At 48.3% G+C, this 25,924-nt stretch overlaps 1 protein-coding gene across 11 annotated transcripts in view; it reads right to left on the reverse strand.

Annotated features, from left to right (window-relative positions):
* Positions 1-25,515, reverse strand: part of LRCH2 (leucine rich repeats and calponin homology domain containing 2) — a gene marked incomplete at its 5' end in the record, with an annotated part of 30,477 nt that extends 4,962 nt beyond the window's left edge. For 4 of the 11 annotated variants that reach the window (XM_081336346.1, XM_081336345.1, XM_081336344.1 and 1 more), the window contains 22 exons: positions 942-3,350; positions 4,472-4,549; positions 4,721-4,858; positions 5,081-5,190; positions 5,937-5,994; positions 6,590-6,640; positions 7,527-7,571; positions 9,234-9,353; positions 10,377-10,425; positions 11,346-11,414; positions 12,640-12,717; positions 13,149-13,247; positions 13,470-13,537; positions 13,665-13,762; positions 13,914-14,025; positions 14,940-15,027; positions 15,547-15,680; positions 16,157-16,293; positions 16,384-16,489; positions 17,099-17,225; positions 18,064-18,208; positions 25,113-25,515. In XM_081336346.1, coding sequence (XP_081192472.1) covers positions 3,231-3,350; positions 4,472-4,549; positions 4,721-4,858; positions 5,081-5,190; positions 5,937-5,994; positions 6,590-6,640; positions 7,527-7,571; positions 9,234-9,353; positions 10,377-10,425; positions 11,346-11,414; positions 12,640-12,717; positions 13,149-13,247; positions 13,470-13,537; positions 13,665-13,762; positions 13,914-14,025; positions 14,940-15,027; positions 15,547-15,680; positions 16,157-16,293; positions 16,384-16,489; positions 17,099-17,225; positions 18,064-18,208; positions 25,113-25,515 — 2,433 coding nt within the window. In that variant the 3' untranslated portion in view covers positions 942-3,230. Of the gene's footprint in view, positions 1-941; positions 3,351-4,471; positions 4,550-4,720; positions 4,859-5,080; positions 5,191-5,936; positions 5,995-6,445; positions 6,641-7,526; positions 7,826-8,884; positions 8,987-9,233; positions 9,354-10,376; positions 10,426-11,345; positions 11,415-12,639; positions 12,718-13,148; positions 13,248-13,469; positions 13,538-13,664; positions 13,763-13,913; positions 14,026-14,939; positions 15,028-15,546; positions 15,681-16,156; positions 16,294-16,383; positions 16,490-17,098; positions 17,226-18,063; positions 18,209-25,112 lie in introns of those variants that run through there. The other 7 variants (XM_081336343.1, XM_081336348.1, XM_081336342.1 and 4 more) reach the window with 7 other exon arrangements.
* Positions 25,516-25,924: the final 409 nt, after the last annotated feature.

Consider the following 25,924-nt stretch of genomic DNA (forward strand, 5'->3'; position numbering starts at 1 on the left):
ATCTAAATATAAACAAATCATTTCATGCATTTTAATTTAACATGAGCTCACAATTGCATTTTAATGCAGAACAAATGGAGGAAGGTGACTTCAAGAATTCGAAAAGCCAGGCCCCCAAGGACCTTTTGCGAAGTCAAGAAGTCTTACAGAAACACTTCTGGCTTGACACACACAGACACCCCACCCCAGAACAGGCAGGAAGGACTCAACCTGATGCCCAGTTAGGGCCACTTCCCACAGGCCGTTGTTGCAGAGCCCATCCCACGGCATACCTTAGAACAGGGGTCTCGGACCTTGGCAACCTGAAGACTTGGGGACTTCAACTCCCAGAATTCCACAGCCAGCATGGGAGTAGAAGTCCACAAGTCTTAAAAGTGGCCAAGGTCAGAGATCCCTGCCTTGGAAGGCGGAAGAGAAGTTTCCACGGGCCTCCCAACAAGGCTTTCCAAAGCTCTCTGACGAATCGCATCTCCAGAGGCGGAAGCTCTGAAGGTGGAGAAATGAGAAGAAGTCCTTTTACACAAACCCCTCTGCCTCCTCTTTAGGGTCTCACAATTTATTGCGTAGAAGACAGCAAACAGCCTTGCCTGAGCTGAGTGCTTATGAGGCTTTGCTCATAACCGCAGGGAAAGAATTTCTAGGCTGAAGACAAAGAGCTGCAGAGGCCAGACACAAGCAGTTACCTTTGCCAAAACGCAAAAAGGCCACCACCCCCTCTTCTCCCTGCCCCCCCAAAAGGCAGCCCAAGGTTCAACTGGGCTGTCCTCGTCTCGAGGAACGCACGGCCAGAAATAATTGGCACTAGGGCCACCCAAGGGGGAAAAAAACAGTTGTGCTTGGCAGGCCTGGGCTAGAGTAATTGCCCCCGTGAGCCAGGGTTTTCTGCCTCTCCGGAATCCACCTGCAAGCAGGTGTCATGCCTATGAAGGACACCCACTCACCTGGTCTCATCCAATTGGGCTGAGCTCCTCTGCACAGACCTATTGTATCTCTTCCCCCTTTTTTATATTGAGTTAGACTGATAGGATTTGTGCTCCTTGGGAAAAGGACACAAATTGCCCTGGCAAATAGATCTCTATCCCAATGCTACCCAAAGGCAGAATTCATCTGAGCTTTTTGCCTGAAATGGAAATAAATAAGAATGCAATTTAAAAGCCTCTTCAAAAGCTTTCTTATATTCAATACGTTCCCCATTTCATCAAGGGGTTCCCACCACCCCTGCAGCGATGGGGAACGTGGTGCTGAGGATCACTCTGCACACTGGGGGTGGGAGAGATCACTGTGTACCTCTACAACTGTCACCGCAACCCTGCAACATGCTTCATCAAGTGTGGAAGTCTTTGGGCTGCAAAAAAAGTGCAAAGAAATTCATTTCTTAATTTTCAGCAAGAAAAAATAATTTAGTCCAACCAAATCAGTCTACAGGCAAAAGCTGAGCCTTAATAGGGAACAGTGGAAATGCCAATTCTCAAAATGGAGCAATGCAAAGCTTTTCCCCCGGCATCTCCCAATGCCATAGGGCAGACCCCCCCACCCCCGTGGGCCCCGCGGTGGGGAGCTCCTCTGCAGGGAAGGGAGGGGGGACTCTGAAAGGGACCATCTCTCAAGCCCCCAATGGCTCTAGCAGACAAGGCCTAAAACAGCTCCCAAAATGAACAGCAACACTGAAAGAACATGGGTGTGTTTGTGCATGCGTGTGCGCGTGCACAGCTTGCAATACTGACTGCTCTCTTAAAAGATGGCAATGGAAAAGACCACCAGGGATGACACCTCTGGAATTGTCATGCATGCGCACACGCACACACCATTCCTCCTTCCCATTCCCCCAGCTGTATTTCCTTTCCACACACACACACACACACACACACCCCTTTGCAACAACACTGGAGTGGGTTGGCAGTCAGGGGGTTGTGACCCACAACACACAAAAGGAAGCGCTCAATCCCTTAAACCGGCAGCAAGGGGGGGGCAGGGATTTGATCAGGGCTACAATCTCTACTCTACTTGACGTTGTTCCTCATTCAAGCACAGCACAAAAGATTGTATGATGTTGGGAGCGAGCTATGAAATCCTGGCTATCATAATATAAACCTGAGATTATTATTTTTTCTTTAAAAAAACTTTTTTGGCAGTTTTACTGAAAGGTTTTTAACTAACACTCTCCTGTAGGATTCTAAATTAAAATCGCTACATGTCATTATTTATCCCAGACGAGGAAAATAATTTTTCAAACATCCACCAACAAATACTTTAAAAGGATTACATATCAAATTAAATATGATAAATAAAAGCATATTTACAATTTTTTTCTAAAAACCAAACTTAATAAATTCAAAGTGTGCAAACTGAAGAACATCCAACATTCAGATGTTAGTCCTTTAAACTTCACGTATTACCAATCTTACAAAAACCTAATATTTAAAAATACGCATTGCATCTATTGAGACGTAAAGAAACTGCAAAAATGTTTTAAGACTAGGAAAAGTTATTACACAGGCACTTCACAGGTAAACAATCTACAGTACAACTGAAAAATATTTTGGCACCAATCTAGAATACTGGGGGGAAAAAAACAACCACACAATTTCTCCATTATATTGTATACTACTCTGTCATCGCCAGCATACACCCAACTAAAATATTGGAAATGATACATCGGTAAGAAGTGCAAGAAATGAAGGATGCAAATCTTCTCAAAACTGGTCAAACTGTTTCTGTGAAGCCCGTCCGGATTTTCTACTACGCTATAGTGATTTTTTTTATTTTGCAAATGTACATGAAAATGACACGTTGAAACTTTTCACGTAAATGCCATTTTAAGAGCCGCCTCCCTCCAGAAGGTCCATGAAAGCTCCAACAGCCACCAAATAGGCAGCAACCGGTTGCGATTCCCCGCCGAAGGCTTTTCTCGCAGCTCTGCACTAGAGTTTCCTTGTTCAAAGTGAGCCGCGAGTCCCCAGAGGAGCCTGGATGCAGCCCAGGGCTTCTTAAGACAGGACAAGCGGTTGAGGGGCAAACGCAGAAAAGGTCCTGCTGGAAAGAGGCCTCCAAATCTCTTATGGCTCTCGGTAAGAAAAGAAAATAGGAATTTTTTTTAACGCTCCCAGGGAACTGTCAGCACCCAGCCCAGGACACCTGGACAGCCCTGAGGGCGAACGGCTCCGCGGATTCCTCCGGACGGAGCGGAAAGGCTTGGGGTGGCTGGCCCAGTTCCTCTGGCAGGAGCGCCGTCACAGGCAGGAGAGCTGCGAAGCCTTGGAGGAAGGGATCTCAAGGAGAGCCTGAACCGTCAGTCCAACCTTGACCAGTCCTCTCTCTTCCAAAATGTGATGGGGCAAGCAAAGTCTTTCCTGGAAAAGGAAGAGGCCCTGCCTTCAGATTCTTGTTGTGTGTTCGACCCATCGCGACCCCATGGACAACGTTCCTCCAGGCCTTCCTGTCCTCTACCATCTACTCCCAGATAAATCAGAAGTCAAGCTAATTAGGAAAAGGGCTTCCTTTACGTGGGCGACTCTAAGGCCGAGGCTCCGGAGGAGACCCCGCCCCCGTCTCCCTAGCAGCCGCAGAGGGCTCACCATCTCTGCCCGGCTGTCCTGGCGGAACAGGGAGCAGGAGATGGCGGCGTGGCTTTCCCCATGCAGGCATGCACCAGACGGACAGGCTGAGGAGGGCGACTCCCTGAACTCGGTTCCCAACAAGCCACTTTGGGCCAGTCCCGGCTGCTGACGCATCAGGGCGTCGTTCGAAATCCCCATTTTCTAATTCCCCACATACAAGAGCGGACGGGACAGGGCGGGGGAGAGCAGTGGCTCAAAGGAAATCAAGGCATCCTCTGCTTTTCCTCAAAACTCCCGCACTTTTTCCTCCTGGAGATCAGCAGAAGCGTCCGCCTTGTAAGGCAGCCATTACTCAACTGCAGCAACTTTAAGATGGGGTGTCTAGTGGGGACCCCCCCCAAGCACACCTCCACCGAACAAACCCATTTCTGGTCTGCCCCAACTACTAAGCCCCTATCTGGCGAAAGACATTACAGGCGGTCCTCGACTTACAACAATTCATTTAGTGACCATTTAATGTTACAACGGCATTAAAAAAACTGGCTTAGGACCATTTTTCGCACTTAAGACCATTACGGCCTCCCCAGGGTCATGTGATCAAAACTCAGACGCTTGGCAACTGACTCACATTTACAATGGTTGCCGTGTCCCGTGGTCACATGATCCCCTTTTGCGACCTTCTGACCAGCAAAGTCAATGGGGGAAGCCGGATTCATTGAATGGTCGTGTTACTAACTTAACAATTACAGTGATTCACTTAGTAAGTCTGGCAAGAAAGGTTGCAAAATGAGGCAAAACTCACTTAAATGTCTCGCTTAGCAACAGAAGTTTTGGGGGGTTGTAAGTGGAGGACTGCCGGTATTAGGGAATAACCTCCACCACAACTGGCGTCCTTGAGCCCCTCAGCAATTTACCTGCGGCACACCGAGTTTTTTACAAGCATCCAGGAAATTTTCAACATTTCTTCGGCATTTTGCCATACTGAGCTTAGGCTGTCGGGAGAGAGAGAGAGAGAGAGAAAGAGGCAGAACGGTCAAGAGGAACATCCAACCAAGGAGAAGAAGCAAAACATCTCTGTCTATTCCTAAGATTAAGGGAGATTTACTTAAGGCTTGTCTTGAACTTGTCTTGAATTAGGGAGGCAATGTACGCAGCTCACTCACCACGGCTGGTGACGGGACGTGAATGCTGGCCACAGAGCGTGGTCTAATGTGGTTGGCCAGATGGCAGAGAACCACCCCGTCCATGAGGGCGGCTCCGATGTCCTCGGGCAGACTGACCTTCAACCGCGACTCCAGATTCTAAGGCAAAGGAGGAGACACACTCGAGATCAAAAGCCAGTTCTCCAGTAGCTCAGCCAGGAAAGCCACCAGCAGCCCGAGCATCCATCCTGCTAAAAGCAGGGGCGACTTTAAGGCCTTGTGGACTTCGACGTTAACGCTGGCTGGGGAATTCTGGGAGCTGAAGTCCACAAGGTCTTGAAATTGCCAAGTTTGGAGACCCCTGTATTAAAGGCAAATTACATTGCGCAGTTGCTTAATCTGTTCCCTTTCTTCCCGCAGATGCTCCATTTTCCTCCTCATGGTGAATCCGGGATCCACCGTGCTGTAGTCTTGACGAGAACGCCCAAATGCTAAAAAGGGAAGACGACGGTTGAAAACAACCCACTTGCAGAGAACGGCTCGCGCACAATGCCGCTGGCCGCGCCTCCCTCCGTCGCCATCATTTTGCTTAATCTCAAATCCGATAAACTGAAACTGCTTCTAGGTATGACAACTGCACTCATCACAAAAGCATAAGAGGAGGGGAGGTGTGTGTGTGTGTGTGTGTGTGTGTGTGAGAGAGAGAGAGAGAGAGAGAGAGAGAGAGAGAGAGAGAGAGAGAGAGAGAGAGAGAGAGAGAGAGAGAGAGAGAGAGAGAGAGAAATGAATGTTGCACACAGATACCAGGCAGCATTTGTGCAAAGGAACAGAAAGAGGCCATCTACCAATAAACTCCTTCGGCTCGAGAAATTTCCCGCTGGGTGAGACTTGTACTAGCCCAACTCCCTTGACCTAGTAATGGCAGTCCCTCGGAGCATCCCTGGGGTCTCCATGCTCAGCCGGGTCTCTGCCACCAAAGGACTGGCCCTGCAGAGCTTCCTAGGGCCACCGTCCTCTTTAAAAGCAACAGGGACGTTCCCCCTTGGGCCTGGCCCCGCTGACTCGCTCAGGGTTGCCGCAGTTGGCGCTGCAGCTGCCTGGACTTCTCCTGCTTTGCCCTCTCTGCTCTGCCTGTCACTGAACAGTCCACCCAGCTCTCTCTGTCCCCCAACCCCCGACATCAGCATATTCTAAGCAATCTCTTTACACACACACACACAGAAATTACAGCCCTCACCTGATCGGGGCTTCAGTCCAAAAGGGCCATGAGAATTCCCATCTGTCCGTTCATAATCCTTGAAAGGGGGGAGAAGCAGAGCTGTCAGACGGCCACAGAGGGCACCCGAGGCACGCAAGCCTCAAGAATCGAGAGGCTTCGGCCTCGGCTGGGAAATCCCTAGGCAGAGAAGATAAACCGCTCTCGCCAAACGCCAGTCTGGAAAAAAAGAGGCTGGATGCCCCCTGCCTTTTGGCCACAGTGCGGAGAATTCTTGAGAAGGCGCACCGACTGCTTACAAAAGGACAGCCCAGTTCAGGGCCAGGAGCACAGAGCTTCCGGGAAGCGGGAGGGGAGGCATTCCCTAAAAAGGTTCTCCCAAAAGCCCTCTGATCACCGGATCCTTAAAGACGGAAAGCTGTACTTAGAACAGAGGACATAAAGTAACAGATCTGGAAGGGACCTTGGAGGTCTTCTAGTCCAAAGTATTCAGAAACCTTCCTGCTTTTTCTAACACACGTTGCGGCCCCTCTGTAGCAGGTTTCAGATCACTCCTCGAGCGAGCTTCTACTCTGCAGGCAACTCCAACTACACCAAAATTGCACACTGCAGTTAAAACGTGACGCTAACAAAAATATACAGAGACAGACAGACAGACACACACACACTTGTACCTCGGATGACACAGGCGACTGTGGAGACACATTAGCATGATCACTGTCTTGCTACAAAAAACAAAACCAAAAAGATGGAAATTATAAGATGAAATGTTTTAAAATGAAGAGTTTGGTCAGACAAGACATAAATGTCTGCATGTACAAACACGTTTTCCCCAACAGAGACACGCTACTGAACATATGAACATGCTTGGCTGGCCAGGCTTGCAAATGTCCTAATCGTGGCCTCGGACTGTGATTTCCTCACAGGAGGGCGACTCTCTTGGCTAAGGGCTGAGAGCCTCAGGGCCAAGCGGATTCCATCTTCAGTTAAAAATCCAAAGGCGCTTCTGCCTTTTAATATAACTGGCCAATCAGAAAAAGCACAAGAGCTTCTCTCTGTTTTTCTGCTACCGTAGACCAAGAGGGCTCTTGCACCATCAGCTAAGAAACTTTGCTGGCCCAACACCTACAAAGCTGCTGCGTTACAAGTAGCTTCTCTGCTTCAGCCTTTTTCAAAATGTGAGATCAGTTCCCCCCTGGTCATCCTAAATTTCTCCCAGACTACGGCAGATAATATCTTTTTGTTATTTCTATGACTATTTACTAAAGTATGTATAATCTATCCTTCAGCCAGGGTGGCACGGGTTGAATAGAAACCGGTGTTTAAAACATGGCAGAGCGCTGTAAAACCAACACATCGTTTGAGACCGGTTCCTGGCCAGGCCAAGGGAGGTTTGCAAGAGTCTCAATACTCCTGTGTAATTATCAAGCAGCTCTAAGCCAGATCCGATTCACGGGCTGTCGATGCAAATTATGCTTAGGCATTACTTCTTCGAGAAGGGTGGGAAACAATTGCGCATGTGAGCAAAGGAAGGAGAATTTAAAGAATAATCTTCACAGAATCCTTGACTTCCACGGTTAAATTTCATTTTCTATTCCACTCCTCGCTTACCTCATCGTTTTCATTTCCACTGGAACTCTTCCGGGAAGACTTGTACTGAAAAACAAGACGGCTTTTATGCCACATGGTTTGTGAAGCCTGTTTGTGTTTTAAATCATCCTCAGACCACATTACCAATCCACCCTGAGACAGAGAAAGAGGGCTATCCTGGCATGGGGATTGTGTCAGGGGGCTCCCCCGGGGGCTTAAAATGCTGGTCAAGAGGCAACGTATAACGCTTAGGCTCAGTAACCAGGATAAGCAGACGGACTTGGCTTACCAGAGGAAGAACTGCGTGACTGACAAGCTCCCTAGAGAGAAATGTTTGTTGGTGCATATTCTCATAATCATCCTAGGTGCGTTTACTTAAGGATAAACTGTATTGCTCTCCAAATAATGCATTCCCTAGAAGGCATCCTTCGTCTACGCCGTTCGCCTATTAAAGCAGGCCTGTATCTCAAGGCTTTGCAGATTCTGACATAAAAAGCTCTCTGTCTCTTGTGCAGAGGGCCAGCTGATGCAGAAGGCTTCAGCCAGGCCGCCCCACCCAGCCACTCTCTGGGTGCCCTGGGGCCACGATTTTCAGAGTTCTTAGTTAGCTTGGCAGGGCCAAAGAGTGGGTATTTTCGCTACCCCTGTAACGTATTTCTGCCTTTCACCCAGAGCAACTTTGCCCAGGAGGCAAACTTAAGAATTTCATGGAGACAGACCTGAGGATCAAAGTCAGAACCACCTTGGACAAAAAATGGCTTGGGTCGGGGTGTCCAACCTTGATGACTTTAAGACTTGCGGACTTCAACTCCCAGAATTCCCCAGCCAGCTTGTTGCCCCTCCCAGGCATCCTCCCTATGTAATTGTCTTCAGCTCAGTGACGGCAAGGCAGGGTCTCCTGTTTTTCAATCCTCATGTCGAAGCACGCAGCGCTTATATCCAGCCAGAGACAAAGGAAGGAAAAAGGCTTCATGCAGAGAGAAAAGGAAGCAGGGTTGCCCCCCCCACCAAGGAGGTTTTTCCTGGTGGGTTTCCGCTGCTTTCCCTTTTTCCAGGCAGAGAGAGCCACATCAGAGCAGAAGCTCTGACGGAGATCAGTCTGACTGTTCATTTTGAAGCGCTTCCTATTTTAGAACAACTGTTGGGAAAGCCACCTTCAAATCCATCAAGGGTTGGCTTGCATGAAAAAAAAAGTGCCAGCCGGATTTTTTTACCCTGTGTCAGTCTCAGTTATCAGGTGTAACTGAGGTTCCTGTTCAAGGCCAAAAATCTACTTTGCTTCCAAGCATTTTAAAAGGCAGGATGCGGTTCTGTCTGTGACTGGAAACCTTTTACGGACTGAAAACGGGGGGGGGGGGGGGGGGGGAAATGAACAGTACCTGATTTGTGGGTTTGACTAGAAAGGGTAGATTATAGGAAGAAGGGTGGTGTGATGCAAACTCAACAGAGGAGAAGATAAAATTCAAATGCATTTGTAATTGCTGTAAAGAAGATTGGAAGCCGTTTGTTAAAAAATATATATTTTGTCTTTTTCTTCTTCTATTTCTCTTCTTCCGCTTCTCTAGTCTTTTCTCACTATTTTCTTTCTCTTTTAAAAGTTTTTATTCTGTTGTTTTTTCCCCAAGTAAAATAATTGCAAACATAAAAGCCAGTCTGCTTTCAGGGGGGTTTGAAATGGCTTTTATTTTCTTAGACGGGTATTAGGCAGAGAAAAAAGGGGGCCCCCACCTTGAAATACTCCCTCCTGATCTGCTTGCTTCGACGCCTCTCTTCGTTCGGCCAGATTATCGGCTGTGTGTCCGGCCAACGTGGACCGTCTGGGTTGTGGCCTCTCTGATTCTCCAGAGGCTACGGAGAGAAAACAGCCTGTAAGACTTTGAATCCATTACGTTGATCAGGATCGCCCCCAAATCTCTGATGAAATCAGCAATGCTTTTCCTAAACTAGCCTTCCAGCTCCCCTGCCATCACCAGTCACCGTGGGGTAGGAAAAAGCGCCCATAAAAACAATAAAATTCAGAAGGCAGGAGGGTCCCTGATAAGCATCTTGTACATTTGGTGTTCACTCAGCTTCTCTGATAAACGTGCTGCCCAGAGCGATCTTTCACTTCCAGTCACTAACAGGGAAGGCCTTTGCAAAGAGTGAACATGGAATAAAAACACGGGCACAGACGAATTGGCATTTGCCTGAGTTGCCAAGGCTTAATTCTACTTCATTTTATTATTAAATCAAAGTACTTATATACATTCACTGCATATTTACCGGAAAAATGAGGGACTGGCTGATATATTGATACGAATATTGATGTACCAATTTATTCACTGATAAATATTGATGCAGTTCACAAATTCACTCACCTATTAAACACTGTACTGAGCGATTGGTTTGGATTAAAAATCCAAAAATGCCATAAAACAGCAAGAATTTTAAGGAAATCTGTAAGAGTCCCAGTGAAGATCGCGCTTGCTGGGATAGGGCAGTTTTTGTTTTTTACTAAGTGGCTGAAGGGAAAATACATAAATATGTCTAAGAAAGTAAAGCAAATTGTGAATAAGCCCAGAGAAAACTTAGGGTTGCAGTTCTTAATCCAACGTTATTAAAAAATTCTGAATTTGTGAAGCTTCCCTCACAGCAAGCTGATCAGACTTTGGGGGTAGTTATCAAATGCTCCAGAATGACAGAACGTCACACAATCTGTCACAACTACTGCACTGCACAACAGATGGCGCGAAGGAATCCCACCCAATTATCTGGCACCAGGCGCAGCTCATCTGCAACCGAAGCCATAAAGGGCGATCAGAGACGGCAGCGAAGAAACCTTTACGATGAACAAGCCGAACCATCCCGGCTGCTTGCAAGTCTCTGCATTACCTGCCAGCTGCAGGGGGAAGACGGAGAATTGGCTTCATCTGCAGAAAGGCTGCACGAAAAAATAAAATATAATAAAACACAATTTAATTTAATAATTTAATAATTTAATTTGTATTCCGCCCTTCTCCCGAAGGACTCAGGGCGGTGAACAGGGCAATACATAATGTTGTTGGCTTAAAAAAAAAGCCCACCTCTTTCTTTGTTAAATTATGCAGCTGCCCACTCAAAACGTGGAGCTCTTCACACTGTTTCCTAGCACCAAGGCAGTCAACTTCTAATCTAACATCCAATACTGCCAATATTTATTTATAGCCAGATAACCTGTGAATTTTAGGACCGATTAAATGCCAACTTCTCCTCTAACAAGCTTCAGCCAGCCAAATTTTCTGTTACGGAACACAGGGAGCGTTCTGCTAAACAAACACACCCCTCAGGCCACATTATTTTCACATCGTTACTTCTCTTCGGGACATCAGGAGGCCTGGAAAGGTGTTCTTGCTGGAACACAGGTGTGTTCCTCTGGATGAATAAAGGGAGTGAGGCAGCTCTGAAATCTTAACGGCAAGACTAGCTGTTTTCTCAAACAGTCTGAAGCAGAGAAAAGATGTTTGAAATGTGACAGGAATTCTTAAATTACGTTTAAGTGAACCCTCTGCCCAAAGGAGGGGAGAAAGCGGAAGGAAATCCCACAGGGCCCCACCTTTTTTCCTCTCGGCCCCCAAGAGCATAAAAAGCTGCTTCCTTTAACGCAGCGGAATCTTATGGGAAGCATTTGTGTGACCTCACTGTGTACAAGGGTTTCTGGAAAGGAGCTCGGGCTGCACCAACCTCACAGCTCTGGCTTTCAAAGAGCAGCGGTGCCCCCTTCGGAGACCTTTCGTTTCGGCCCACCTCTGCAAAATCTTTTCACACATTAGGTTCACACAAATGATTTTAACCTATTTGTTCCCGCCCCATCAAGCCCCGTACCTTTTTTCTGTGTCCACAGTCTGTTTTGGTCGGTGTCTTGTGCCTGTCGGGGCGCAGTGATTCAGGAGTCTAAAACCAAGAGAATTGCCCCTGAATGACACACAGGCTCATGAAAGCAGCCTCAGCTCTTAGTTGATCTTCGCTTGCTTATGCTAAGTTCTTGCACCCTCGGGCGAGGTCGGCTCTCCTCCACTCTCTCTGGGGGGGGAAGGGGGGGGCTCAAGAAGACCCCGGCTGTCCTGCCAGCCCCTGGCCAAGCTGTCCTCTGAGGCTGCAGGGACAGTCCCTGACGGAATCCACTTGGGAAAGGGACTCGAGAAGGAGCAAAGTCACGAGTGAAGGAATAGCAAGGAAAGACAGTCTGGAATCAGGAGTGTGACAGGAAAGGCGGAGAGAAACAAGAAGCAAACAGGGGCTCCCTCGACAAAGGTTGTCTGAACAGAACCCCACCCTACTCAGGGCAGAAGAGCGGCAGCAGGGGGGAGTGTTCCCCACCTAGGCTTGCCGGACTGAGGGCAGGCGGCTTGCCAGCTGACCAACAGGGTCATTCTCCCCCCCCCAAGAAATGGTCTGGGGCGATTGACTGACCCCCATGTCTGCACAGGAAGAGTCTCCTTGTCTTTAAATAAGGTCAAGGACTCCCTTACACAAAAATAGCATTAATCTATCCTTGGACAACACTTTAAGGGTCTGGAATTTGGTTTCCAGGTAACAATTCAAGAGGAAAACATTTCCCAATTTGGGATGCAGATTCCCTCCAGAAGTGTTTTTTTTTTCAAGATATGGTTTAACTGGGAAATCCCCAAAACAGGGATGTCCACAGGTGTGGTCACAAAAATCAAGACAGCGACTGTGATGGGAGCAACTGAGGCCCCGCTCGAGCAAAGTTTTGATGGCACCACAGCGGCTGCCCTTTTGACCAGACTCAGGGGAGACCCTGCCCTGAAGTCCCTTTCTGTGAGAGAGGCAGATAAATCGGTGCTCTGGGTGCGCCATCACTGGAGGTTTTCGAAAGTAGACTGGACACTCCTTGGAGCGGCTTGGCATAAGGCCTCCTGCTTGAGCCAGCAGGAGTCTGGACTAGGAGGCCTCTGAGGTCCCTTCAGCCCTGAGAGTCTATGCTCTAAGATGGCCATCAGGCTTCTCAGAAGGGAAGTTTAGGGGCTTTCAGCCTTTTCCTCCATTTTCCTCCTCAAACACACCTTCGCTATTACACCAAGTTGTTCTCAAGGGTTATTGTGGGCTGGCCTCCCACACGCTCGTGTGACGTCCCCGGGCCTCCAGTCCCAAGTACCTTGAGGCGCGTCCTGCCACCCTGGTCCTCTGGAAAAGCTTTTCACTGAAGGAAGCTCTATAGCTTAAGGGCCTCCGTCTGAATTCGCATGCCACGTACCCCAAGGTGGAGGAAGGGAGCCATGAAGAGGGACAGGAGAGCCGTTAGTAAAGTCAGCAGAAGAGAGAAAGAGGAGAGTGTAACCACAGTTAAGCCAAGAGAAGACAAAAAAACTTTACGGCCAAACTGGGAAAGAAATCCTTCGAAGAGGCAAGGACGGGAGCTTTTTGAGCACGGCAAAAATGCCACAGGCTTTTCAGGATCAATTTTAGCAACGGTTATAAAGGACCGAGGTATGTATTTTAAAAGGCAGCAGCCGGATTAGTCATAAACTAACTTTTCTTCTTTCAGATCATCCTTTCTCAGCTTGGACGGGACACGTTTTTAAGATGCCACACAAGCAGCGGTCGGGGCAGACCCTCACCGGGGGGGGGCCCTACTGCTTCCGGTGTGACCCACAAGCTTCCTACCTGTTCTTCTGCTCCTGCTGCAAAAGCTGAGCTGCAATTTTTCGCAAGTCGGTCACCTCCTTCAGGTCATCATCTTCTTCGGCCTTTTCTTTCTGAATGCTAATACATAAATAAATAAATAAATATTCCTCGTTGGGTAAGGTTAGCGTTTCCCCAACCTTGGCAACCTTAAGACGTGTGGACTTCAACTCCCAGAATTCTGGCTGAGAGAATTCGAGGTTAGGAAACCATGATCAGAGACTTCTGCCGAACAGATCCTCTGGGTGAATGGTCCCCAGTAGATCATCCCCAAACCCCACCGGGGTACTGTCAAGGACCCACCTCTTCTCCTCTCGCCAATCTTCACGCGACGCGCTCTTCTGTGGCTTCTCAGCTGACTTTCCTCGCTCCTTACCCAGCATATTGGAGGTAGAGGAAGGGGAAAAAAAGAGGGTTGCAGAAATAAGTGTTGAACAACTTTAGAATGAGAAAGTCTCTACTACTCATTCACTTTGTCTATTTTTAAGACGTGGCTACCTTAACGTAAGAGATCGATGACCCAGTCTGAGGATCTCCTTGATCACACGCAGCCACATCCTCTGAGCTGGGATCGAGGTAATCACACACATCGGGGTCTAGGGATTAGGTTAAAAAGGAAAGAAGGGATATATGTGGTTGGTCTGAATGTATAAAAGGATCTATCTCTAAGGGTCTAAGCAGGTCTTTCACAACCTTTAAGACGTGTGGACTTCAACTTCCCCAAACCACCCAGATGTAGGATTTTACCTTTATGCAACTCAGGTTTGTTCCCCAGCAACTGATTGTCATTTCGGAGTGTCTGTTCCCTTGTTGATTCTGATACCTGAGAGTGGAGGCTGACTGTGTCATCATCGGATGGCTGAGGAAATAACAGTTGAGAACATCACAAACACATCGCGTATGTCTTTCTGATGACACACATTACAAAACAATCTTCTGAGGAGGCTAGGAACCATGTGAGGCTAGGATCCTAATCAGAGCATCCAATTCAGACGTTCAATCAGTAAATAGTTGTCACAACATATCCAGAATTGCTTCAGTTGGCTCTAGTTTCCTGTGCCTAACCAATAAAAAAAATCAGGAAAAAAATTTTTTGCTATTAAATTTGTAACATAAAATTAATGAGGTATTTTCCAGCAACTTGTTCACCAGGTGCTGTGATGCAATTCCTGTGCAAGGGAGTTGTGAGAGTTGCAACACACTTGAAACCACCAGATTAGGGGAGCCTGATGTATATGACTTCATTGTGATAGAGAGTAACCTCTAATAGGTAAAGGTAAAGGTTCCCCCGCACATGTGTGCTAGTCGTTTCCGACTCTAGGGGCCGGTGCTCATCTCTGTTTCAAAGCCGAAGAGCCAGCGCTTGTCCGAGGACGTCTCCGTGGTCATGTGGCCGGCATGACTAGACGCCAAAGGCACACGGAACGCTGTTACCTTCCCACCGGAGTGGTCCCTATTTTTCTACTTGCATTTTTACATGCTTTCGAACTGCTAGGTTGGCAGAAGCTGGGACGAGTAACAGGCGCTCACTCTGCTACGCGGCACCCGCCAAACTGCCGACCTTCTGATCGACAAGCTCAGCGTCCTAACCTACTGAGCCACCGCGTCCCCTAACCTCTAATACATCATGTTAATTAAACCGACTGCAAAGATTTATCAGACAATTCTCAGGTACTTCAAGAGAGAGATCTCCATCTCAAAACTGATGGAAAAGGGAAAAAAAACCCTTCCCATTTCTCTCTTTTTCAACAACATAAAAAACAGCTGACTTACTTCTGTCGTGGATAATCTTTTATCCCCATTATCACTACCAATTCCAGAGTCTGGGCCGTGGTTTTTATTGGGGTAAAAGTCTTCTATACTGTAACGGAGAAGAACGTTGGTTACACACACTAGAAAACTATTTTCAGTTCCCCTATTCTGGTAGTAAAAGATTGATTGAAATTTTTAATTCCTCAAAGAACAGCAAACAATTCCCCAAAGACAGGAAACTGAGGAGAAATAAACCTATCCCCAAAGTTCTTTGCTGAAGAGGTGTGCTGATTTTCTTCCCCTTCAGACTAAGATGTAATGCAGTTGGTTTGGCAGTAGATGGCAGACTTCTCCTTCAGACAGGCCGCAGTTGGCTGAAACCAAGCAGTGGGTATGGGTCTACTCTCAGAGAGGCAGCCCAGCCAGCTTGTTCAGCTCTGCCTCAGCAGCGATGCCTGACAGGCGAGGGGAAAAGAAATGGCAGAGGCAGGGAAGACTGGAGACACAGTCAGGGGCCGGGCCAGGAAGGGGACACTAACCGAGCTCCTGGCACGACAGGGACTCAGAACAGACTTAGCGGTTAGAAACGCTCAGCCTTTATCTTCCAAGAAAGGAAGGGCAGATTCACCTGTCGGTCAGTGGCTGAGAAGGGATCCTTCTTCCCAGGGAAGGGAGATCCAGGGAATCTGGCTTCTTATCCATTCTCAGGCATGCTTGAACACTGAGAAACTTAAAAATGTGCACTTTGCCCTTTAAGCAGATCTATGAAGACACAGACAGGAAAGAAACCAAAACAAAAATTGAGTCAGATAGGTTGACAGAAACACTTTGGAACTCCTTCGCTGCCTTTGATATGTTTGAGTCTCCCTGTGTTTTGTGTGTGCGCGCGCGTGTGTGTGTGTCGAAGGGGGTAGGGAACTGTTAACAGGCTTCATGTAAATCTCCCAAAACTACTGACCAGCCCAACCTGTTCATCAACTTCATGCAGTGAGATGACAAATTAGGAAGCAGGCTCATTTGGCACACAGCTTTGGCGATTCCAGGAAAAGGCCTTCCAGGGCCCCAGAGACAGAGGGCACCCCCCCCCAGCTACCCCCTGGTAAGAAGCCCCAGGCAGAAAAGGTGCTTCCGTCCGAGGATGGCACCCGATCGATCCCGCACCCGTCCTCCACAGAGCAGCTGACTGGAGGTCCCCTGTGTCCCCACTGCACTTCTGAACCGAAGGGGGATTAACAAACCTGGGCCGGCGGGATCTGCATTGGATTGTTATCCAGAACGATGACTTGCAAGTGTCGCAATTTCCGGAAGCAGATGGGAATCTCTATGATTTTATTACAAGAGAAGTCCAGCTTGACCAAGGGAAGGTCTCCTAATTCTATTAATTATACAGGAGGAAGAAGAAAGTGGCCTTCAGACATTACAAGACACGGGTCTAAATGAATTCAGAGGAAGAAAAGCTGCTTACCATCGGGTAACATATGGAGATTATTTCTTCTTACGTTTAGTTCTTTTAAGGAGTGCAGTTTTCCTATCTGCTGGGGAAGGACCTGGATCTCATTGCAGCTAATATCCTAAGAAACAGAAAACCAGAATATCCAAAAATTAAACCAGCATTTTCTGACGTGAATTGCTTAACCAAGGAAATGCGCTTCTTGAAGAGAGAACCGCCTGTTTTGCTAGAAAGGGAAGGAGGAGGATTCTCTTAAAACAGATTTTTGCTTCAAAGGAAAATGGTTTCAAAAGGCATCTCTCCGATGTAGCCAGAAATCAAGAGAAGCAAACGTGATCACGCCTTACGCATGAAGCCAGTTGGATGACTCTGGGCCAGCCATACCTTCTCAGCCCTAAAAAGAAGGCAAGGGCAAACCACTTCAAAACATCTTGCCCAAAACCTGCATGGACGTGTAGGGGAGTTAAGCTAACTCAATGGTGTACACACACACACACACACACACACACACACACACACACACACACCCTGAAACAAAGCAACAGACACTGACTCAAGAGAAGTAAAGACATCAACCACATGAGATTTATGAAGACTGGAAAGCTTGAAGCTTGCCCACTGCTGTTCTAGACAACTCTTTTATTTTTACAGGGTGCAGTTCAATTTGTTGACAAACAGGAGCGAAGCCGAATGCGTTAAGGGTAACAAAGGACAGAGCAACTGCACGTACCAATTCCATTAAGTCTTTCAACTTCCCAATTTCTTCAGGAATAGACACAAGCTTATTATTGCTGACAACCAAAACTTTCAGTGGCAGATCAAATAGGTATTTTGGCAATGTAGAGAGGAGATTTCGGCTGGGGAGAAACGAAGACATCGAGGGTTAATATCCAGCAGCTATGAATTGTTCATGTTTAAGAGATGCAGAAGCCATTAAAACCACTCTATGCGCCATTTAAAAATGACTCACTGTTTAGCTCTTCAGTTACAGGCCCTGCTGGTGGATCACAACACATAAACGGCCTCTCTGGCAATGCATTCCATCTCACGTGCATACATGGAAGCAAAATACTCAACGTCTACAAAAGCTTAAATCAGGGGTTTAAAGATCTTTGTAAACTCTTCCCAGGCTTTCTTCTCTCCTCCACGCAGAGCTTTTGTGGAGCTGAGGGGCAGCTTCGCTTTCCTCCGATCCTTTTTTCCTGCTTCAACGTTTCTCCCTCTGGTGCTAATTCATCGTCTTTGCCCTGCTCTGTAGATGTATACGGCCTGAGATGAGCCCATGCATTTCGCTTTCTGCGCCTCCTTCACAGCCACGTGGGAAAGTGGGGACTGCGCATACTCCAGCCAAAAATAAAACACGGTGGATCTGAAAGCAGCAGCCACAAAACGGAGCAACATTCCTTTCACCGAGAAGAAAACTTCTCCAGTTCTGTGGTCCACTCAGCGGCTTTCCCGCCAGAAGGCAAGATCGACCGACAGCGTTCTTTTCAGCACTCACTGAACTCCCAGAAAGCAAAACTGAAATATCTGCCTCTCGAACGTCGTACTGTGAAAGAAAACCATCAGGAACCGAGCCAGACTCCTTCGCACACAGTTATCTTTTGGCAATCTCTAGAGCAGCAAACACTGTGGCAGTCCTCTGGAGCAAGGAGGCTCTCTGATGTGAAACCACAAGACGACAAATGCACCTACCTGATATTGAGATATGTTAACATCTGTAGATTCTTAATGGCTTCAGGGATAGATTTGATGCAATTGTGATACAAGTTCAGTGTCTCGAGCGGTGCAAACTGCCACACATCTGGAGGGATTTCAACAAATCTGTTCCTGGAAAGATCTAAAAAGGGAGAGGAGGAGGTATTTTCAAGGCTCATCCTGAATGAGAAGAAGCCACCCAACCGGTAATCTGCAGTTGCACAATTCCACCCTTGGAATTAGAGGCTATCAATGGGAAAGGGTTACTTTTTGCTAGGATGCCGAACCCAACACACAGGTAGAGCTAGAAGCTTACCAGGACCTGCCCTTCTAGGAGGAGGGGACAAGAATTCACCACTGTCCGCTCTTTGCCCCAACAACCCATTTCCCCTCCAGTAGAAGCTGGTCCCTTCTGAGCAGCAAAGGCCATCTCGGTCCTCCAATCTTCCTTCAGACTGAAGGGAGCGCAACCACTTAGTTTGGCCTCCCCGTTTCTGCGTAGCCTCATCAGCCTCCTCCAGGTGAGTCAGGGACCTATTATCAGGGTTGGTGTTTGGTTTTTTTTACAAAACCTTTTGAACGCTGTGTGTGCACGAATGGCACAGAACAGACAATATTAGGAAAATCTGCTGCTGCTGCTGTTCTGCACCATCCTCTCCCAGCAATCTGGAGTCCCATAAAGCCAGTCTGTGAAATAGCTATATTGTCTTTGGAGAAATGCCTTCCTAAACGCTCCCTGCCCCCTGCCCCCCCCCCCGTCGGCCTGCTGATTTCGTAAGCCTCTCCAAACAAAGGTAAGGAGCCAGAGCCAGGACCTGAGCCCCAATGAATGCAACCACCACAGAGATACAAGACGCAGCGCAGGCCATCTTTGCCTTCATCCCTTTGTGTTCTTTGTTGTCACATGGGCAGCCAGCACAGAAAGCTGATTAATCCTTCCCAAAGTCACCGCTTCCCATTCCTTGTCTGCAAACCGCGGCAAAGACTTCATTCTGCCAGAAAAAAAGGGAAGCTACTTCCCTGTTTCACCTGCCAAGAATTGTGGCCTTGCATGGACTTAGAAATCTCACTTACACACAGAAAAATTATGCAATAAAAATACCGTTTACTAACCCTCCTATTGAAATACTATCAAATTTAATAAGCTACACTCCTTGAGATATTTAGGTGGAAAAGATTTATTGACCATACTTGACTCTAGCTGCTCTAGTTAGAATAAATACTTAGGAATGGCCAAAAACAATGCTTTGACTATATTAATATCAAACCTAAGTATTTTAAAATCCTCAATGGAATAAGGAGGCCCTCCAATGGCACCTTGAAACTTAACATTAAGAAAACCAAGATCATGGCATCCGGCCCTCTCAATTCCAGGCAAATAGATGGGGAAGAAACGGAGGTAGTGACAGATTTTATTTTCCTGGGCTCCAAGATCACTGCAGATGGGGACTGTAGCCAAGAAATTAAAAGACGCTTGCTCCTGGGGAGGAAAGCCATGGCAAATCTAGACAGCACACTAAAAAGCAGAGATATCACCCCTGTCAACAAAAGTGCGTATAGTCAAGGCTATGGTCTTCCCAGGTGCAATGTATGGCAGTGAAAGTTGGACCATAAGAAAGGCTGAGCGCCAAAGAAATGAGGCCTTTGAACTATGGTGCTGGAGAAGACTCCTGCGAGTCCCTTGGACTGCAAGGCGATCAAACTGGTCAGTCCTGGAGGAGATCAACCCTGACTGCTCTTTAGAAGGCCAGATCCTGAAGTGGAAACTCAAATACTTTGGCCACCTAATGAGAAGGAAGGACTCACTGGAGAAGAGCCTAACGCTGGGAAAGATCGAGGGCAATAGAAGAAGGGGACGACAGAGAATGAGGTGGCTGGATGGAGTCACTGAAGCAGTAGGCGTGAGCCTAGATGGACTCCAGAAGATGGTAGAGGACAGGAAGGCCTGGAGGAACATAGTCCATAGGGTCGCGATGGGTCGGACACGACTTCGCAGCTAACGACAACAACAACCAATGGCACCAGGAAGCCTCTCCTTGACAAAGCACATTCAGCAGCAGACTGAATGCCACCCCCCCCCCGAAAGACTAGGATAATCTCCGCTTGGGGTCTTTGAATGCTGGCAGTTTCATGGGGAGGGGAGGGCAACTTCGGGGACCTGGCACAGGCTCCAGTGGGACACAAAAGTTGCTGTGTGGTCAAGTTGGCTCCTTCTACTGTTGAGTTCCTCCCTTCACTGGGGATGTATCTGTTTGACTGCATGCAACTATTCTGAGTATCCTTGAGTGGCTAGGAAAAAAAATGGAGGACAACCTAGCTACAGAAAAAGGCTTGCTAAGGGAGGTTCACTCACCTAATCAAACCTTCTACTCTAAGACCTTCATAGTTTATGCAGACTAAGAGGCAGAAGCCCTACACTAACACAACAATCTGCATTTCCCACTTGGCTTGAAGGAGATCTCTGAGAATTCTTCAGGAATTGCAGGGCTGGGTCTCCTGCTGGACTTCCCACAATTCTCAAAATTATTGCTGGCTAGAAGTAGAAGTGCCTAGAAAAAAATGTTCTTGAAATTTTGCATATTATTGCCACCAAGGTAAGAGCTAGGGATCAGGGGAACAAAAATCTAGATTTCAGCAGAATAAATGCCGAGTATCTTGCTGCTGCTATCAAAAGATCAACTGGATCTTTCACTCCAAATCTACCAACTCTAAAAAAAACCTGCAGCACATAAACTCTGCATTTGTCACCGGAGAGACAGCCTTGCAGCTTCCGCATAACTGAATACATCTTCGTCAGCGCTCGAGCCTAATTAGCTTGATCAGGTTTTCATTCAACCAATTAAGTTCAGATTTATTCCTTCGCATGGTGCCAAACCTACCAGCCACCAGGATCAGAATCAGAAATCCATTTAATCTTAGTACTCACGAAGCAATGAGCAAAAAGAAATAAAAATAAACCACCAGCAATAATATAATTAGGTGCAAACGTTTAATGGGGAGGGAAAAAAAGATTTTGCACATTATAGCACAATCCCATGTGCGTGTAAATTCAGGAGAAAGTCACATGGATTCAACTGCGTTCCTTCATAATAAGGGTGTGTAAAATTGCAAATCACATGCAAATTTGTTGGGAGGTTCTATTTAATATGATCAGGCTTAGTTCTGAAAAATAATATGCAAATTACTGAAGTTAATCAGGAAAGTCTTGGCTCGCTTTACATTGCAACACTGACATTCCCCACACAGCAATTTCTGCAGTCCACGTTCCTAGCACTGGTGACACTGGTATTATCTTTGTTAATCAGCTGAATAAAAGCTACCTAGTGGGAAACAGCCACAATAGATTAGGGTTAGGCAGGATGAGAGAGAACAGAAGGGAGCTGGAAGGGACCTTGGAGGTCTTCTAGTCCAGACCCCTGCTCAAGCAGGAGAACCTCGACCATTTCAGACAAATGGTTGTCCATGTGAGCTGGAGTTTGGTCAGCTGTACCTTCTCCTAGAGTCCAGCCAGGACTCGGTTCGCCTGCCACTCACCCTACCATGGTATTGGTACACAAAAAAGCTGGCTGGCCCACCAGCTGCAGAGCGGCCCTCATTCGGCTGCTGTTAAATTAAAAGTGCCAGAGTTACAGAGATCGCAGGTTAACTAGCAGCCCTCTGGCCAGGATGCCAGCCCTTCCAAGGTCACCAAGGCCTTCTAGAAAGGCCCCCAATTTCCCTTTCAAATGCAAATCTCCATGCCCTGCCTCATCTCCACAGAACAGACATCATTTGAGGTGCCTGCTACCCAGTTCGGATGGAGCTCCTTCCCTGGCCTTTGTTCCAGACTAAACCCCACATTAGTAACAGCTCTCCCATCGCCTTCCTAATGCAACCTGACAGGCTGGCAAGCAAAGCGTTACAATCCCAGAGAAGCCCTGTTCGCTGCGGGAACAAATGGGAAAGAAGCATAATTCTACGCTTTCCCAAATCACCAGCGCGTTTTCTTCCGGCTCAGGCCTTAAAGCGGAGGCTGGGAACACAGCGGGCAAGCACCAATGGTCGGTTTCAGCATTTTTTTGTACGGCTACTCAAAAAGCAACATTTTGGTAAAGAGTCCAGCACACTGTCTTCTTTGAGGACAAAAATATCCCACCTATCTCTCTATAAAAGGCTGAATTTGTCCAACCCGAGTACAAAGGCAGATGTCATGTCCCAAATCTGACATTTTAATTACAGAGAATAATTATTGTTCCGAATGCAGATAATGCTGGAAAGCTTCTGGGGTGTGAAAAGAGCTTAAGCAGCTAAATTACAGCTCGGTGCATTAAGTTCAGGGTTGCTTCTTTCTGTTTGAGGAAACTGAATTCAGGCTGAATTTTCCCCATGGTTCAACTGAAGTCTAGCATTTTCATTTAGCACAAAGGGGATGGAGGAAGAGAAACATTTTTAATCCATATCCAGAGGAGAAGCTATGTTAAGTATGAGAAGAAACAAAGTCTTGAGGCACGGCAGGAATCTTATGCTATAAAACATTTTCAGCCTTTAAAACTCTACTTTATATATATATATATATATATATATATATATATATATATATATATATATATATATATATATATATATATATATATATATATATATATATATATATTCACCATGCTCAGCCGTGAAACTGAACGTATATATATTAATTCATTTACAAGGAGGAATATCATTCCTTATGGCTAAGGTTTAAAGCCAGGATTTGCTTTTGGCATATACAGACCAAGAACCCCAGGACAAACTCTAAGAAAACCTAAAGAGAAAGGCCTAGTTCTCTACTGTAAAAAGAAGCAGGTCAGGGAAGGCGTCCCAATGCTTCTTTGCTCTATCATCCTGAGCTACAATTGGGGTTTACTGTGAAAAAGCTCGAAGGATTATGCAAAAGGAGGACAGCAAGCAGAGATTATGGCCCAAAGTCTACCTAGCAGAATTATTTAGGAAATTGCATCCGTTGCCCTGAACTGATATTCTGGAAATGGGACCACCTTAAATCTCCAGGGCACCTTGCAATCTTCTGGACCTCCCTAAAGACATTTCTTTAATGTTCTCTTTCTAATAAAGGAGAATATTTGTAGTTCAGGGTTGAAATGAGGGGTCCTTGATGCTCTCTGGGCAGATCTGCTTGAGAGCTACTGGTCTGGGGCAGCACTAGGGCCTGGCATTCCTCCCACGGAAAAGCAAACAAAAAACCAGGCAGCTACATCATTCAACGCTAGCTCACCATCCCAGCGAGTCTAACCGCCGGCAGGTCCACTGCTTTGCTCTCTGGGCCTTGAGGGAAAAACTGCCTGCAACTTTTAATTTCGCCTCTCTGTAATTACCAGCCTTACAAGTCCTCTGAAAAGGAGCCTTCAGGAAGCCACGTTCTATTCCTGTAGAACAAACGAAGGCGCGGGAAAGGAGCCTCCCTGGAAGAATAAATCTGCCAGCATAGTAACTGGCAGCTCTGGCTTTTGCCTTCCGCTGGATAACGGTCTTTAAGATTTTGTTTTTAAAAAATGCATCCCAGCAATGTCTTGGATGACCTCTGCGCGGGTGTCTTCGTGGAGAGATCCTCCAGGTGAACCCTCCTCCGCATTTATTACTATGAGATGTATAGGCCGCCTTCCCATCTGGCAGAGGTCTCAAGGGGAGCAAAACAACAGAACTGAGTAAACTTTTAAGAGAGATACTTTAGCAATAAAGTCATTACTAATTCAGATGACCCTGACAAAGAGGTCAGCTTTGCCGGCACTTTTTCCTGAAAGGAAGTTAAGATTACAAATGAAACAGACGGAGAACCAAGGAATCTCCAAAGACATATACCAAAGCTTGGCAACAGAACAGGAATCCACTATGTGTCATCGATGCTTCTCTGCTTATTATTAATGATGTCTTAGATTTACAGATGGAAGAATTTTGAAAACGGATTTTACTTCAAGCTCAGCAAGGCCTGACAATACATGGTTTTAGGTCAAATCTGATTCAGGGGTAGCTAAGGGGGTCCAACTTGACTTAGTTCTCAAGACCAGACAGAGGCTGCAATTGCTGAGCCTGAAGATGTCAACGCTCTTAACCAGTAAGCAAATTTACCAGCAATTATGCAAACTGTAATCTAATTCAGCGTCTCTCAACCTTGACCACTTCAAGATGTCTGGACTTCAACTCCCAGAATTCCCCGGAGTTGAAGTCCAAATAGCTTAAAGTTGCCAAGGTTGAGAAATCTAATTTTTCATCTGACACGCTCGTGTTTTCAGAGCAAAAATTTTCTGATGCTAAACACAGCAAATTAGGACTGAACAGAAACCACCACAGCACCGAGCTCTACTTTGCAAAATCACTTCTGAGGAAGAGAAAAACAAAAGGATAGCTTGAATGCAATTTACATTTCCGAAGGCTAGCCAGAGCCAACTTATATCCAACTACTGAGGCTTGCGTAGTATAACAAAGTGGTTTTGACCATTAAAAGCCGGCACGCAGGTTTGCGGAGCCTGCTTCTTCACCTTCCGTCTTTCGGCTCCAAAACACACTTTCCCAATTGCTCCCTTGCAATCCCCAGCAGTCGCTCTCGCCCAGCCGTAATCTCCCTGGGCATTAGAGGCAATTGCTGCTGGTGGGAGCCTCCTCCATCTTCAGACTCATCTGCTCTCATCCACGCTAGTGACCCGGCCTGCCGCTCCCCCTCCCACAATTCCTAAGCTCTTCTGCCCTGCCTCCCTCCCCCCACCGCCCCGCCCGGCATCACCTCCTGCCCGGAAGCCGGACCTCTCCTGGCTTGCGCTGGCCGGCAGAGGGAAAGTCCGCCCCCCGCCCCCCCCCCACTTCGCAGGGCAGCCCCTCCCGGCCCCCTCCCCAGGGGCTGACCGGCAGGAGGGGCCCCCCCGCCCACGGCTGCCCGTTCAAGAGCGCAGGGACCCAGGCAGGCAGGGGATGATGGGAGTCGAGCGGCAGGGCCCGCGGGGCGACGGGACCTGCGGGGGGCGGGGACGATGGGGCTGGCGGGTCCGGGCGGGGAGGATGGGTCCCGGGGCGGCGGCGCTCACCGGCCTGCGTGGTGTCGCTGAGGTCGTAGGCGGCGGCGGCCGAGAACTCGCGCAGCTTCCTCCCGCTGAGGCAGAGCCGGCCGGAGCTGCCCGCCTCCTCCAGCGTCTTCTCCAGGCTGCGGCCCGGCGAGGGGGCGGAGGCGGCGGAGGCGGCGGCGGGCCCGGTGGAGAGCCCCCCGCCGCCCCCGCCCCAGGCCGGGAAGGGCAGCGCCAGGTGCGGCGGCAGCCCCGGGAAGGCCGGGCCGGGCTCGGCGCAGGGCGGCGGCGGCGGGGGCGGGGGCGGCGCGGGGGGGGCTCCGGGCGGAGGCAGCGACGAGGACGCGGGGCCGCCCCCGCCGCCCCCGCCGCCCCCGCCGCCGCCCTCGCTGCTGGCCGCTGGACCGCCGCCTTGACCGGCCGCCATCGCCGCCGCCGCCGCCCCGCCACAATAATCGCGGCGGCCGGCTGTGCGCACGCGCGGCGGCGGCGGCGGCTGGGCGCGGCCCGTGCGCAGGCGCGCGCCCAGGAGGCGGGGATTCGGCGACAGCGCCGGCGGTCCGTCGGTTTCCGCCTTTCTGGGCTTCCCCCTCCCCCCTTCTGACGCCGGGAGGGGGATTCGCCGGGAAGGGGGAGGGGGGGCGCTTTAGGAGCGCGCGCTTATCAAAGCGGGTGGGTAATGGAAGGAGGAAAAAGTCCGGCGAAACGGGGCAGACGCGGACCTGGGAGCGCCGCCCGGGAGCCATCGAAGGGGCTGGCCGTGGGGTCCCGCCTGAGACCGCCCGGGGAAAGTCCTCCTGCTGCCTCCGCTGCAACAGCCCCGCCGATCCTCCCTC

Source organism: Vipera berus (genome assembly GCF_964194415.1).
Source record: "Vipera berus genome assembly, chromosome: 11".
In the NCBI taxonomy this organism is placed as follows: Eukaryota; Metazoa; Chordata; class Lepidosauria; order Squamata; family Viperidae; genus Vipera; species Vipera berus.